Source organism: Ixodes scapularis, unplaced genomic scaffold (genome assembly GCF_016920785.2).
Source record: "Ixodes scapularis isolate PalLabHiFi unplaced genomic scaffold, ASM1692078v2 PGA_scaffold0__279_contigs__length_252992795, whole genome shotgun sequence".
Lineage (NCBI taxonomy): Eukaryota > Metazoa > Arthropoda > Arachnida > Ixodida > Ixodidae > Ixodes > Ixodes scapularis.
The window spans coordinates 144,414,979-144,429,842 of NW_024609835.1; the positions used below are offsets into that span (position 1 = coordinate 144,414,979).

Consider the following 14,864-nt stretch of genomic DNA (forward strand, 5'->3'; position numbering starts at 1 on the left):
AGAGAAGTATAAATGCATAGGAGTATGGCTGAATGAGGGAAAACAATACTAAACTGAAGAGGAAGAAAATATGCTAAAAAAAAAAAAAGGAATGCAGCAATTATGAGGCGTATGTCACTATGGAATTAAAATAGATATGAAGTTGTTAGGGGAATTTGGAGACGAGTAATGGTGCCAAGTTTGTCTTTTGGCAATGCGGTGTTTTGCATCATATCTGAGGTCCGGTAGGGCTTAGAGACCCGACAGAGGAGCGTGGGCAGACTGGCACCGGGGGCGCGTCTATACATGGGCTGAGCATCTTTCGAGGCTAGAGAGGCGATCAGTGAGTTGAAATTCGAACAAAGACTGCACACACTTGAGGTATACGCGATGGGCGAGAAAGCTATATAAGCATCTATACATGGATGGTTTGAATTTTTAATAGACAAAACGAACCCGAAAACTAAAATTTAAATACAAACAGTCAAGTGCGGGGGCAGAAAAAACTACCTCTGGGAAAAGGAAAGTAAAAGAAGCCGAGAGAAAGATGTGGGAGGAAAGAATGCAGGGAAGATCACCCACTATGTATAGGGGAGAAAACAGGAAATAAGGAAGGAACATTAGTATGATAATTCATGGTGGAGCTCGTTGTTATTCGAGCTAGAACTTGAGCATTGAGGACTAGGACATGTAGAAAAAAGCATGAGGAAATAGATACGCGGTGTTGCTTTATGGGAAGACGAGGCAATAAATAGAACATGTGTTGTGGTGCACAAGGCTAGCTACCGCCCTCCCAGAGGGGGCGACACATTTAGCCGCAGCGCTTGAGTTTGCAGACGACTATGGAAGAATGCATGATAACTGCATTTGAATAACAAAGAGGAGATAGGGAGACTGGTGGAAATTATCTATGAGGAATTGAACGATGTACAACTAACTGACACAGCTGGGGATAGGCAGGACAGAGGAAAATTGGTTTTTCCCCCCGCGTGACTCCGGCCTAAAGTCTCCACTTTCACTTCCAATGGGCCCAGTGCCAGGGTAACGCCGACTATAACTTCGTTTCAGCTTCCGTCCGAGCGCAGCCAAAGCTACGTGTGGCCGGAGCCAATCACACGCCGGCAATAGGTCACGCGATCTCGCCTGCACTTTTGTATCACTCCGCCGCGCCGCCCGCGCTCGTCGAGTATTTCGTCTGCTACGGGTGTATCAACGGTATCGTCTGCTACAAGTTCAAAAAGTGCCTGTTCGCGTTCTGAAATTTAGTGACAGGGGATGTGAGTACGTAAGTTGGCCGCTGGTGTCTGTGTCCGAGCTTTCAACCTGTTCGGAATTTCGGTACAGTTTCGAGACGTAGGTACACAATGCAAGGTGCCCGATGACCCGGCCTTTGATGTTCCCTTGTATTGTCTGGATATACCAGGGCTCGAGGCGCAGTCCTTTCCACCAGCTTCTCGGCGTTCAATGTGATCGGCAGGTAAAGGGGTATCCCGATTTCGCCGCGTATCAGTGAAGTGTAGTGGCCCGGGACGCTTTTCTTGTTTACAACGCATTCGCGGTACGACGAAGCCGGAGTCTTCTGTGGAATTTGAAAGTAGACATTCATCACGACCTCTCGCGCCTGACGCCCGAGCGTGCCTTTGTGAAAGGACGTTTTGAAGTGACTTGGTGAGGAAAGCAGCGAAGCACATATTTGGCCATTTACGGGAACGAAATCGCACAGAAAAACTGAGCGCTGCAGCCGTGTTGCCAGCGGATGTACGTATTTTCTCCAAACCACATGCATTTACATATATTAATAAAAACATAAACTTCAGATAATTAATTATTTTAGTTGCAGATCATTCTCGGCACTACACATCTAGAATATTGTGCATTTTTTACGCACCAAACAGTTAATAAAAAAAAAAAATATACTTTTGCGGACTACTTCGTGGTGCGTAGAAAGTTGCAAACCGTCCCTCAGCCTTTGGCTGCGCTCGGACGGAAGCTGAAACTGGCTCGACCAGAGGAAAATTGGCCACTCCCTCACCGGAGGGGGAGGGAGGGATGGAGAGGGAGGGAGGGAGGGAGGGAGGAAAGGGGGGGGGGGGGAGGGGAGGGAGAGAGGTGGAAGTTTTTAGGCTTTTTTTGTCCGATCGCGCAAAGGTCATCTTGGTGATATTTCACACCGCCTGGTGATAGCTACGAAATTGCAGAGGGTAAGCAAATTGACGAAGGAAAGAAATCATACTTTTGGTTCTTAATTTGGAAGGTAGCGCAAGCTACCGCCCAATATAAAGGGTACATCCGTTAGCATCCATGCATCCATCCAACCGAACATTTTGGAGGTGAAAAGAACATCGGAACAAAATGGTCAGATGTCATCACCAGCGAAGCGTACATGAAGGCACCCTAGGCTCGTCCAGGGGAGTGGAGCTGTGCGCCAGGCCATTACTTCCGCGCTGTGCGCCATCTCTGCTTGTTGGACGTTGTGTACAAACGAGGGAACATCACAGACAGCGTGACGTGGTCATTTGCTTGCTTCGGTGTTTGCGATCACGTGCGGCCTGCGCTACACCTCGGTGCTGAACGCAGGAAGGTCGTTACGCGGGCTGACACGACAAGTGACACGAGGTTATGTCAGCCTCACACACCGACGCTCTGGCTTGTTTCCGGTTTTATGTATTCTCAAAGTTTCAAAGCAGTGATCTGAGCGTTTGCGTGTTTAGTTGCTCCGTTAGGTCGCCGGGCTATAGGTTCACGGATAGTTTTCCGATGGTGCTTGTCTGATCGCGAGTTACGAGTTTTGTTACTTTTTATTTTCCCTTTGACTTTGCGATTGTGGTCTCGGGCGTTTGACTCGTGTAAAATCACCGGACGACGACTCTTGTGAGTTGGAAAGAAAGCACGATTCGGCCGTTAGGCTTAGCCAGAGCTCTGGGGTCGTCTGCTAACGCAAGATGGGAAAAGAAGGCAGAAAGGCTCGTTATTTTTTTTTTCTTCCTCTTGTAGCGTGTCGTAAGAAGCTGTGTCTGCGCTACTATTATTATTATTTCCGCCTCCTTCTTTTCACCGTCCCCCATCGTTACCAAGGAGAGGCGTTCTTCGCTGCTACTCCTCTGAGCAGCCCCTTCTTTCTCGGTTCGTGACAATGATCCCGTCGCGGACGGAGAAATGAAAATGGCTGGATTGTGAATAGAACCGAGGAACGAATGCGGGGCTCTTTGTTTGTCTCGGCGCCCTCTCCCTCTCGTTCGGAATGGCAACCTTGCGGGAAGACCGACCTCTGGGAGGGGAATGCTGCGGGTGCGGATTCCAGACGCTTTAACCGCCTTCATCCTTAACCCCCTCTTTTCTTTTTTTCTATTGCGCATTCTGGAATCTAGAGCCACCTTATGCTTGGCACGTACACAAAGCACTCGACAGTGGTGGTCTCTTTCTTTTTCATTTCTCTGGCTCCTTTTTCTTTTGTTAGTGTCTGGAAGGATCTGTCACAGAAAACGCAAGTGAATCGTGCTATTCTTTTTTTTTTTACTTCTAATTTTTTACGTCTTCGCTTACTCTGTCGCTACGCGCGTAAGATGATTCACGCAACGGTCCATTGGGAACTTGAATGCGTGTTGTATTTGCGCGTTGCAGGAGGCTGCGATTGCAAGGCGGTTATCGACGGGTGTCACGAGATAACGATACCTGATACTCTACCCATGCCTTTGCGCCTCTGTCGTATCGGTATCGGAAGTGACAATTTACGAAAAAAAAAAAAAATTCTATCGGCGCGTTTTGGCGACGTGCGCGATCAAAAGCGTCGTTCCTGCCACGATTGGTCGTATGCTGACTACGACGTCAGCGAAGGATTTCCCACTGACGGAAATAAGAGGAATGTAAGAACTTTAATCTCGACGAGCATTGGCAGTGTTGCTTTGAGAGCGGAATGATTTCGAGCTTCCACCATGCTCATTACAAACACCATCGAACTTGTTGTTCGCGAGGTAATGACGTCACGAGAGGACACCATAGAAGGGCGCCTCCAAGCACATCTCGCGGCTAATCCTCCAGGAAACAAAAAGAAAAGTAAAATCAGTTCGATGTTTTTCAGCTCGAGTGCACGTGCAGTGGGAACACCTACTCAAGCCATTTGCTCACGTCAGTTACCACCGCCTATCATATCGTGGCACCGTGCCGTGGCATATATGCTTTCGGGAACCGTGTTTGCACATCCAATACGGTACGAAGGGCCCTCGGATACGATCTGCCCAATATGCGAGTCTTCTGCGGTAGGGCACATGCGCAAGCAGTTCGTAACAAAAACTGTTCCCTAAAACTCTCTAGTGATTGGTCTCGCACCGTTTACACCATCGCCTCCATTTTTTCCTCACGTCGCGTAATCCCCCCCCCCTCTATCTCTCACACGCGCACACACGCACACACACACGCACATTCCTTTCTACGTGCATCGCACTTGCTGCGCTATCGAACGCGATCAAAACAACGCCGAAGCCGCTAACAGAGGGAAAGAGCGAAATCCACTCGTCGATGCGCGGCTCGACTTGGCAGTTGCAAGGTCAATGGCGGAAATAGCCGCTTCCTCCTTTTTTTTTTTGTTTTCCTTTTTTGTTTCGCTGCGACGCGCGGCAGCCTAGTATGTATGTAGCGCGCGATGCGTTTGTAGGTCGCTTTGTTAGCACCTACTACGGGTCGACGTCGTCTGCTTTCCGTATTCTGCCGTGCCCCCTCTTCGCGCATGCGCTGCGCGGAGTGATACAAGAGCGTCCCGCTGTGGTTTCCGTGGCAACCGCGTGGCAAGCGTGGGGGACTAGCAGACGACTCTTTGCAGAGACGGGTCGTGATCCGATTACGAGTGAGCGGTCTCGACTCATTAATGCATAAAGGAAACGACGGACGAGACCGAAATGAACTGAACAGCTAACAACAGGACTAGGGAAGGCAGTGGTCGCCCGATCTCGTCTTTCAGGTTTCGCCGGGTTTTTGGCGTTTTCGCGGCGCCGTTCCGTTCTTTTCTTCGCGAACTGGACTCGTTTCCAAGGCGATTTGCATCGAACCCAATTTAGGGCTTTCATTTTGCGTCGCGGGGTTCACGGAGTTATTCGGTTTGTACCGGTGCGCCTGTGTGGGGTGCGCAGCACAGGATTACACAGGGCGACGTCTTTCGAGATGTCGGGTTTCCGTTACTTCGGTGCCTAGGGTTAGGAGTGCACGTGGTGCTTCGAAGCTTTGTGTTTGGGAAGCAGGTGTAGTGGGTGCACGGCGCAGTGCTTCAACGGCGGCGCGAACTTTCTCGTATTTCGGCAGTGGTGCGGGTGGTGCGGCGGGATTTTTGTGTGCATTCTGTTGTGTTTCGGTGGTCTGGCGCGCACGTGCTTGTGTTTGCGTGTATTTGAGGTACGCCACGAAGTCTCACCACGCGTCTCAAAGGTGATGGATTATCTTCAGTGTGCTGATATCTTTTTTTTTTCTCGTGACAAAAATTTTAGGTAGTCTTTTCTATGTCTAGCTGGAAGTAGCTCGACTGCCCCTTTGCTTTAATTGACATATTCCTGGCTATTTAGAAGTAGTAATAATTTTCCAATTTGCCCCGTTTATCTGATAAGTAATTAGTCATTTTGAGTTACATTGCGGTCACTCCGTAATTAGTACTGCTCATATATTGCTGATTACAGTGGACAGGAAAATATTTAGACAATATTCCGCAATACATGTCAGGAGATTATGCTGCTGTGACAAAGTGTCTGAGAGCTCTTTTTATTTGCTTTATAAAGATAATTAACCTCTTTGTGTGTCTGTGTGTGCGCGCGCGCTAAGGCGGGTTCTTACTCTAATTTACGGTCGGACATAAAGTTCTCTGTGATTCAAGGCCTTTCCGAAATTGAATCAGTATGGTGAAAGCTTTACTTTGACAAATGTCCATAGTAGTTGGTGTCGCTTACCGTCCGCCTGGTTCCCCTATCGATCAGACATACGTCCTATGTGACTTTATGCACATGCACAATTTGTATTCCTCAAACCTATTCTGCATGGGTGATTTCAATCTGCCTGGACTCCAGTGGTCCAGCAGTGTACTAGACACACGTCAGTCTTAGACTTGGTTTTCATTAATTCACCTCTCCTTGAAAACTGTTTTGATTACGAGGTCGTTGATGGCATATCGGATCACAAGGCTGTTTTGGTTTCAATCGCTTGTTCTGTTCCGAAAACGCATACTGTTTATTCCATGTTTCACGACTTTAACCGTGCCGACGATGTGTCAATTACTGACGTACTAAGTGATTCCTTTGATAGCTTTGAGCAGCTAAGTTTCTCCAGTGATGTGGATTCTCTGGTTAGTTTTTTTGAACAGATTGTTGAACTCTGTATCCAGCGTTTCGTGCCGACCAAAACTAAGAAAAAAAAAATATTTTCTTCCTTGCTTATCACGAGAAATATTGCATTTATCACGTCGTGTCAATAGACTCCGGCGTGTATGACGTCGTGGGTGATCCAGAGAAGATTACCCAGTTTAACGAAGCGAAGGAGGAACATCGACTAAAACTAATTCTCAGCGAAGGATTTCTATTTTCGAGTTACATTGCAAAATTTAGTGAAAAGCAACCCACGCAAATTTTGGTAATCGATTTTACCCGGTAGTTCTACTTCAGACTCTTTTACAATTCATGACATAGCCAGTAGCGACCGACTAAAAATCGCCACTGCATTTAATATATACTTCCAATCGGTGTTTACAATTGGCAATTTCGAAATTCCTCCTTTCAATAATGATTCACAGTCTACACTTGGTGATGTAACTGTGTGATATGGGTGTGCTAAAAATGGTGTTAAATTTATATACTAAAAAAAGCCCTGGCCCTGAAAATATTCATAATTCATTTCTAGTTCGGTATTCTCTTTGGACTAGTCGGTATCCAGCTATTATTTTTCAGAAATCCCTGTCAACCGCAGCAGTTCCCTCATCATGGAAACTTGCAAAAGTCCTTCCATTGTATAAATCCGGCGACAAACATTCGTTAACTAATTGCAGGCCAATTTCTTTAACATCTCATTTATGCAAGTTATTAGAACACATAATCTACAAACATAGCATGGTGTTCCTTGAAACTAACAACATTTTATGTGATTTTCAACACGGGTTTCGACGTGGTTGCAGCACAATTTCACAACTTTCTGTATTTACTCACAACATCACTCAGTCTCTTGACATCGGCAACCAAGTGGATGCAATATTTATAGACCTGTCTATAGCCTTCGATACCGTTCCTCACTCTAAACTTTTGTACAAACTTAATGTTATACTAAACAACCCTTCCCTCGTTAACTGGATATGAAGTTTTCTTTCTAATCACTCTCAATATGTATGTTTTAACTCCTTCAATTCTGCTATTGTCGATGTGTCATCAGGTGTCCCACAATGCTCTGTCCTTGGTCCGCTTTTTTTCTTGCTCTGCATCAACAATTTACCACGTAACATCGCCACTAAAATGCGTCATTACGCTGACGACTGTGTCCTGTACCACACGATTAATTCCCCTGAAGACCATAACTTCCTTAACAGTTCATTCGCAAGCTTCTGCACCTGGTGTAAGACCTGGCAAATGACCGTAAACTTTCGCAGAACCATTTTAATGTCCTTTTCTAAGCGTATGCTTTCTTCCATGTTTACATATTCATTCATTGGCGACACATTAGAAAGAGTTCCTGAATGCAAAAATCTTGGTCTTCTTTTCTCGCAAGACATGTCTTGGTCAAAACACATCGATTCCACCTGTAACAAAGCACTTAAAAAACTCGGCTATCTTCAACGTACCCTTCGTGTTGCCCCGCAAGAAACCAAACTTCTAACATATAAAGCACTAATACGCCCTATCCTTGAGTACGGTTCAACAATATGGAATCCCTGGAAACAGAGATTTTTCCCCCTCCTCTAACCTTTCTGCTCTAAGTGCTCTTTCCTAGCAGATGTCACACCGAGAGCCATAAAGTCCTTTACGGTCTGGTTAACTTGCCATGTCTCGCCTCATTAGACGCATACATAAGGTTTCACGTAGAGTCATCAACAAGGAGCCACCATGACCTAAACATTTCACCATTTTATGCACACACTGACATGTTTAAATAGTTTTTTTCCCTGGATCAATTGAACATTGGAATCTGCTACTTGGTAACATCCGTTCATTACCTCCAGACAAATTTCTGTGTGCGGTTGACAGCGGTTGATCTTATTTTACAATGTTTTGTTTTTTCTATCTTTTTCAATATTGAATTCTGTGAACTGTAATTTTTCCTCCCACTCCTGCAATAGCCCCGATGGTGCTGGAGTATGTAAAATTAAATAAATAAATAATAATAAAGTGTGATCATAGCTCTAAACAACTATATTATTTTCTTTGTTTATGTTGCAAGTGGGAAAAAAATGTTTTTTCTGAGCTTCCCCAAAAGTAATTTTGCATTGATTATCTCACCCTTGGCATTTAGGATAGTTTGCCTAATTAGGTGTAAATATTGTTACATGCTTGCAGCTGGTGTGAAGTACCAGACTGAGGTTCAAACCCTGTCCACTGGTCTTAGCCTTGGTTAGACTGTTAGCTTTTTAGGGCTGTAAGGCTTTTTTTTTTTTTTTGATGGACCTGCAGTGGCACTGAGTTCCCCTCTGCTTGCTCGTGCAGTTCAGCTGTTGGGTGGATGCCGTCATCTTTGTGTTCAGCCTCGAGAATGAGGCCTCGTTCAGCGCCATCTACAGCTACTACATGCGCATGGCACACTTCCGCAATGCGGCAGATCTCCCCCTCATCCTCGTGGGTACCCAGGGTGAGTCGGCAGTTTCGCAAGTGCTGGGTGACCACTTTGCATGGGGATCGGGTGCTGTTACCTCTGTCTCGAGTTTATGGAGTTGTTCACTCGTGAAAATGTTAACATGAGAACTTTACATCTCATCTGGCCTTGGAGGAATGTTATATTAGCTAAAGTGGTGTGTGTGGCAGTCATTATACTTTTTTCATTAAACATAGAGTTATCAAGAAAAAAAAAATAGTTGATCTTGCAGAAATATGACATAAATTATGTGGAGCAGCCACAGGGAAAACCAGGCATTCAGGGCTCCCCTGTTATCCAGGTAAAGAAGTGCAACATTGTGTAAGCTGAGTGGCATAGGCCCCACATATTGTTCCAATTTATTGGTGCATCATTCTGTATCACTTAAAGGGGGATGAGGACTCATCAAGTTGTCTTAAAGGGATACCTCAACGAAATTTGAGGTATACCGGTCGTGTTCAAAAATAGGTTGAATATGATCCACAATATCCGTAAACGACAATCGCACGTTTGTATTTTGAGCCTGGTGGCTGGCCGCTCTCCGAGCAAGCGCTCGGAAAGCAGCCAGTGGAGAGCACGTGACATCTGCCGCAATCATGATGTGGTTAGTCTTGGGACGAGCAAAGCTGCGGCGAGGCCGGCATCAAGAGGATGTCGAAGTCGTTCCAACCACCCAAGCGGCTGCTTTTGTATGAATTTTGAGTGACGGGTTAATCTTTTATAATCTTGTAGAGGGACGTAGCGACTTCTGGGTCACTTAAAAGAGGTTCTCGGGGAGAGGGAAGTTCCTCCTTCCACCTCTTCTCTCGTGGTGGCCGGAGGCGAGACAAGCGTCGTCACTACCTGCCAATGTTCCTAGACGGTCATTACAAACAAGACGTTAGTGACATCCACCAGGTGCTTTTTGCTAATTGTTTACTTTGTTTTAAAATTGCTTTTCGTGTCTTTGTTAACAGGATATTGGTGTGTCCGATGTGAGACTGCTCCTGTGAACACATATAGACCAAAAAATAAGCGCCGAAATTTCGTTGTAGTATCCCTTTAAAGGGATGGTGAACCGTAATTTGGATTTAAAAAAACAGTGCTGGAGATGTAGGCGGGACGCTACAATCCCTACAACACTACTCGTAAGGCGATATCTCAAATGGATGGCCGTATTTTTGGAAGAAGTAGTCGAGATTGAACCAGGCCGCCGAGGCGCGTGACCGTCGAGATACCTAGTTTCCGCCTCTCTTCGCTTCGCTTCCTCAAGGCCGCGAGGTGGAGAAGACGCGAGGCCATTCCCTCTCCTTCTCGGAGAAACATGACGTCAACATCTCTGTCAAGTGCGCCTCTTTTTTTGAAAAATACGGTCATCCGTTCAAGATACCGCTGTATGATTGATGTTTTGGTGTTTGTAGCATCCCGTTGCACGCTTTTGACGCATGTTTTGGGGAATCCAGATTCCGGTTCAGCATCCCTTTAAAGGGATACTGAACCGAAACTAGCATTTCACAAAACAAACTGCAAAAGCTTTGAACGGGATTCTACGAACTCCAAAACCTCACTCATACATAAATATGTCAAACGTATGGCTGTATTTTCAGAAAAGAAGGGCACGATTAAGTGGGGACTTTGACTTCACAATCCTCCTGGAACAGTTGAGAATGAGAGGAAGCGGCCTCGCTTCTCTCCTCCTCGCTTCGGTTCACCAGCTCGACGGGACGAAGCGAGGAGGAGAGGGAATCAGAATCGTGACATAACTTGTCTTGTTGGCCTCGTCAGCCGTGTTCAGTCGCGCATTTCGTTTCCAAAAAATATGGCCATCCATTTGAGATATTGCTGTACGAGTGGTCTTTTTGGGTTCTGCAGCATCCTGCCTATCACTCCCACTCTGTTTTGTGAGCTCAATATTTTGGTTCATATTAACTCAGACAGCAGCGCACTACTGCAAAAGTACACTCACTCCTTACACACAAGAAAAAAAGGAAAAATTCAAACGAACCGGGCTGGCTGGCAGCTCGTTTTTATATACTTGTCTTCTACGTCTGAAACTACCGATTTTCCCGAATCACGCGCAAAATGGTGTACTAATACAGTTTTCATAATTCCTGACCATGTGTCCAGCTCCAATAATTTTTCTAGTTAATTGATTACTGTGCCTACCTCAAATGGTACAAGGAATTATGAAAACTTTATCAGTACACCATCTTTGAACCTTACAGAAAAAAATAAATTTTTTCTAGGCGTCTAGGAGATTGGTGCGCGTGATTTGGGAAATTCAGTAGTTCCAGACGTAGAAGAAGACAAAGTATATAAAAACGAGTTGTCAGTCAGCGTGGTTCATTTGAATTTTTCCTTTCTTTTTTGTGTGTAAGGAGTGAGTGTACTTTTGCAGCAGTGCGCTGTAGTGTGTGTTAATATGAGCAACTAACTCGCCCAAGCTGCTACGTTAGCAAGATATATTTTGGTTCAGTATCCCTTTGAAGGGCCCCTGAATAGAAAAAAAAGTTTTTTCTAGGCAATCTGGTTGGGACACACGTGTCAAAAAATAAATTTTACGGCAAAAAAAAAAAAATAATTTTAGAGCAATATTGACGGTGTGAGACATAATTTAGTTGGTAATAGTCACCTCCTTTCCACTTGTTTTCTCTCTTGGTATTTCGGGTGCGAGGAGGAGAGGTGGATCGGCTTTGCCTTCACGTTGAGGTGGAATGAGCGAATGACCATCTCGTTGAGCAAATGACCATTCCGTGATGTCATAGACTGCACGCAAAATTTCAAATAAATCGTGCGCTGTCAGTATTACACAAAAATTTTTTTTTTTGCATAGAATTTATATTTTGACACGTGTGTCCCAACCAGACTGTTTAAACAAAAGCTTTTTCCTTTTTAGGGGCTCCTTAAGGGCACATAGATGCACCGTGATGTGCAAAGTGTACATGACACGTCAAGTATGTCGGCTGCTTTCAGTTATTTTTGAGCAGTTGCTAAAGGGCTAATGTTCGGTGACCTATGCTGTAAGCTGTTTGCAGGGAAGATGCAAACTCCCTGATAATTTAGACCTCGAAATGTCATATTTGATCATCAGATTTGCCGTGCACGCTTGGTACGTCCCTTTTGGCATATCGTGGACACCCTTTCACTGCAGCTTTTTGTCTGTCTTCATCTGCAATAGAAAAAAATAATCCGAGTTTGCGGTAGAAGCCTATAGTTGAAACAGCATAGTGCTGCGTCTTTTCACAGTTAGTTGCATCACATCCCGGTTTTGCAAGCGTGAGAGTACCTTGTTTGGGGGCGGAAATCTGTATGCCGTTACAAGTACCCTCATTTTGATTTGTGCATGCCTAATTCCTCGTGCCTGGGTGCGACGCAGACGCCATCAGCGAGAGCAATCCACGGGTGATCGACGACCTCAGGGCTCGCAAGCTGGCAAGCGATCTGAAGAGGTGTTCTTACTACGAGACTGCCGCCACTTACGGACTTAACGTCGAGAGGGTCTTCCAGGACGGTGGGTGGAACCCCTTTTCTCTCTTTTTTGCGACAGTGGGCTTATTCTTCGAACACTCCTTTGGTCAACATACTTAGATCCATCCGTTGACAAGCTACTGGGAAGAGCGGTGTTCAAAAATGGTTCTCCTCGGTTGCCTGCACGTGAGCAGGTACGAGTGTGCAGCATTTTTAGTGCCACTGGCGGCAACACCTCCACGGGCAACAGAGGAGGACCGTTTTCGAACAATGCCCCTTGCGCAAACTTAACGTCAACCGTAAAAACCTTGATAGAATGAATTTCTACCGCGTGTAACGTGCATCTAATGTTCCATTGGTTCCGTCGGGTCTGTCCGTTGGGTAGGCCGATGGCGTTGCTAGCTCCTAGGAGCGGATGCACCATTAAAAAGGCGCCAGGCATTCCTGCAAGCTCTTCAACTGACTCTGATACGGTAGCATTGCCCGAGGCAGTAAGGCTGTAGTGTCGAGGCTTCCGCCTCGCTTGCAAGGGGCCAACGTGAGGCACAGATTGGACGGAGTACTGCGTCGGCGTTTGGCTGGGACTCGTATCCTCGCCGACGCAGTTCTTGTGTCTGCGTCGCTTGACGATGGAGACACGAGCTGCGTTGCAACGGCGCTGCATTGTCCCGGAACGTTGTTGCAGCTGCTTGTATGAGCATGCGAGAATGAGACACGAGGCGAAACCACAATCTCGCGTGGTAGTGCGGAGCCGCGGCACCGTGGAAGTTTCGCTGGCTTTGACAATGTAGCGCTAAATAGTTTGTGCCAAGCATCGTAATGCTTTGCGAGGGAACTGTAATGGCATCTTTGGTCTTCGCGCATTGTTAGGGTTTCAGTCTCAAATGGGTTGCGTGCTTGGGACAAATGTCCATGGCATCTTTCAATTCATATTACATCTTTTTTTTTAATATTGAAAAGGTCAGGCTAGCAATTACCTTTGCTTCAATGATTGGACCACTTTGTTGTCTACTACAACAATCCGAGTTGGCTTCAGCATATTTTTTGTTTGTTTTTCCTTTATGAGTTTTATTGTTTTTTTTTTTTTCAATTGCAGTCCAGTTTTCATTAAATTAGGAGAGACATTATTCAGTGCAAAGCTTTATATGAGTTTGGTGGTTCAGGTGCATGGTTTCGTCTTTTTTTTCAAAATGCAGAGGACAGTTAATTTAAATAAAAATATCTTTTTTTTCTATAATGTTTTTGCTAGTAATCTTCCATCTACATTCCTTCCTTGTATAGGTTTATAAGTAGGATTGCATGTTTTCTGAGTGTATTTTTTTTGCAAAATTCTAAAAGTGTTTTTTGGGGTTAATTCTTTGCTGGAAATTCGGGGTTTATTGGAGTTTTATTTTTTGTTAGACTTAAAATTATCCGAGATTGAAAGTTTACTTTTACTCTGTTCTTATTTCTGTTTTTCAAACAAAAAAATAATGTCTGGGCAAAAACACACTAATTTTATAAAACAAATAATAGGTATCCAGTCATGTTCTTTTGTATTTGCATTCGGCATTGGTGCCCTTACAGTTGGCAGTACTCAGTGTCCCATGACAAATGTTCAAAACAAGTGTTAATTCAATAAATGTCAGCACTATCTAGTTCGAACGAAATGCGAATACTGGAGCGCGTAGCCGTCGACACATGCTGTGCTTCCTGGAGGCCTCGGGAAACTGATAAAATTCCGGGCTGGAGAGTAGGGCAATCTGTTTGACCCTCTCCCAGCACTACCAAGCTTTGATGCTGCGTCGGTGGTGAACTTAAAGTTCTGTTGCTGTTCGCTTTTCTTTGATCCTGATGGTACTTTTAGATAGCCAAACTTCTGGATGCATAAAACCTTTCGCTGCCCTCAGCAGAAATAGTATGGTCCAAAGTGAAAATCGGAACCGTGGCTTTTGTCCAGTGGCTATGCCAGTGCTTTTGTCATGGTCCAAATTCCAGAAGTACATTGGCCCATTTTACTGAACAATCCTTGACAAGATAAACAGAAAACTCCCCTTTGTCAATAAACAAACAAAAATTTCTTTTTTTTTTTTGAGGTTATTAACCTTGTGCTTTGCAAACCTTTTTAAAAAAAAATACCATATTTTTTGGCTTTTTGTTTTGCCGTTGTAACCTCGAAATAGTTTTTCGGTAATTGACGAAAATTTTACCGGCAAGTGTTTTTTGGAGTCTGTCGGATATATCCGAAAACATGGAACCCTATTTATAAGGTGTTGGGAAAATACAGACTTGCTTGCTTCTGATAAAGGTGTCATAAATAGAGTTTCTGGTTTCCATTATTTATTGAAAATGGCAAATACTATTCTTATTCTGCCTGATTGGTGGGAGAAACCAATATAGGTCCGAAACATTCTGTAAGCATTATTGCGCATTGTCTTTAGCTTTATTCCCGCTCGTCTTATGTACTTTCGAGTAATTTAGGACAAAGCTTACCTTTCTAACTATTTGTGACTGAACGAAATCATCTAAACCAAATGATCCCTAGTAGATATTTTATTTTCTAACTTCCGCATCTCCCTCTGTTTATGCGCAGCAGTTTGCCTCTCCACGCAATTATTTTACCGATTCTACGTGCTGGCACCATGCTCGTGTGGGAC

General features: G+C 44.9%; 1 protein-coding gene across 6 annotated transcripts in view; it reads left to right on the forward strand.

Moving 5' to 3' along the window:
* LOC8042115 (arf-GAP with GTPase, ANK repeat and PH domain-containing protein 1) overlaps window positions 1-14,864 on the forward strand; it is a 203,932-nt gene that overhangs the window by 148,237 nt on the left and 40,831 nt on the right. For all 6 annotated transcript variants that reach the window (XM_040210033.2, XM_040500775.1, XM_040210032.3 and 3 more), the window contains exons 5-6: window positions 8,637-8,778; window positions 12,137-12,271. In XM_040210033.2, the coding sequence (XP_040065967.1) occupies window positions 8,637-8,778; window positions 12,137-12,271 (277 nt within the window). The remainder of the gene's footprint in view (window positions 1-8,636; window positions 8,779-12,136; window positions 12,272-14,864) is intronic.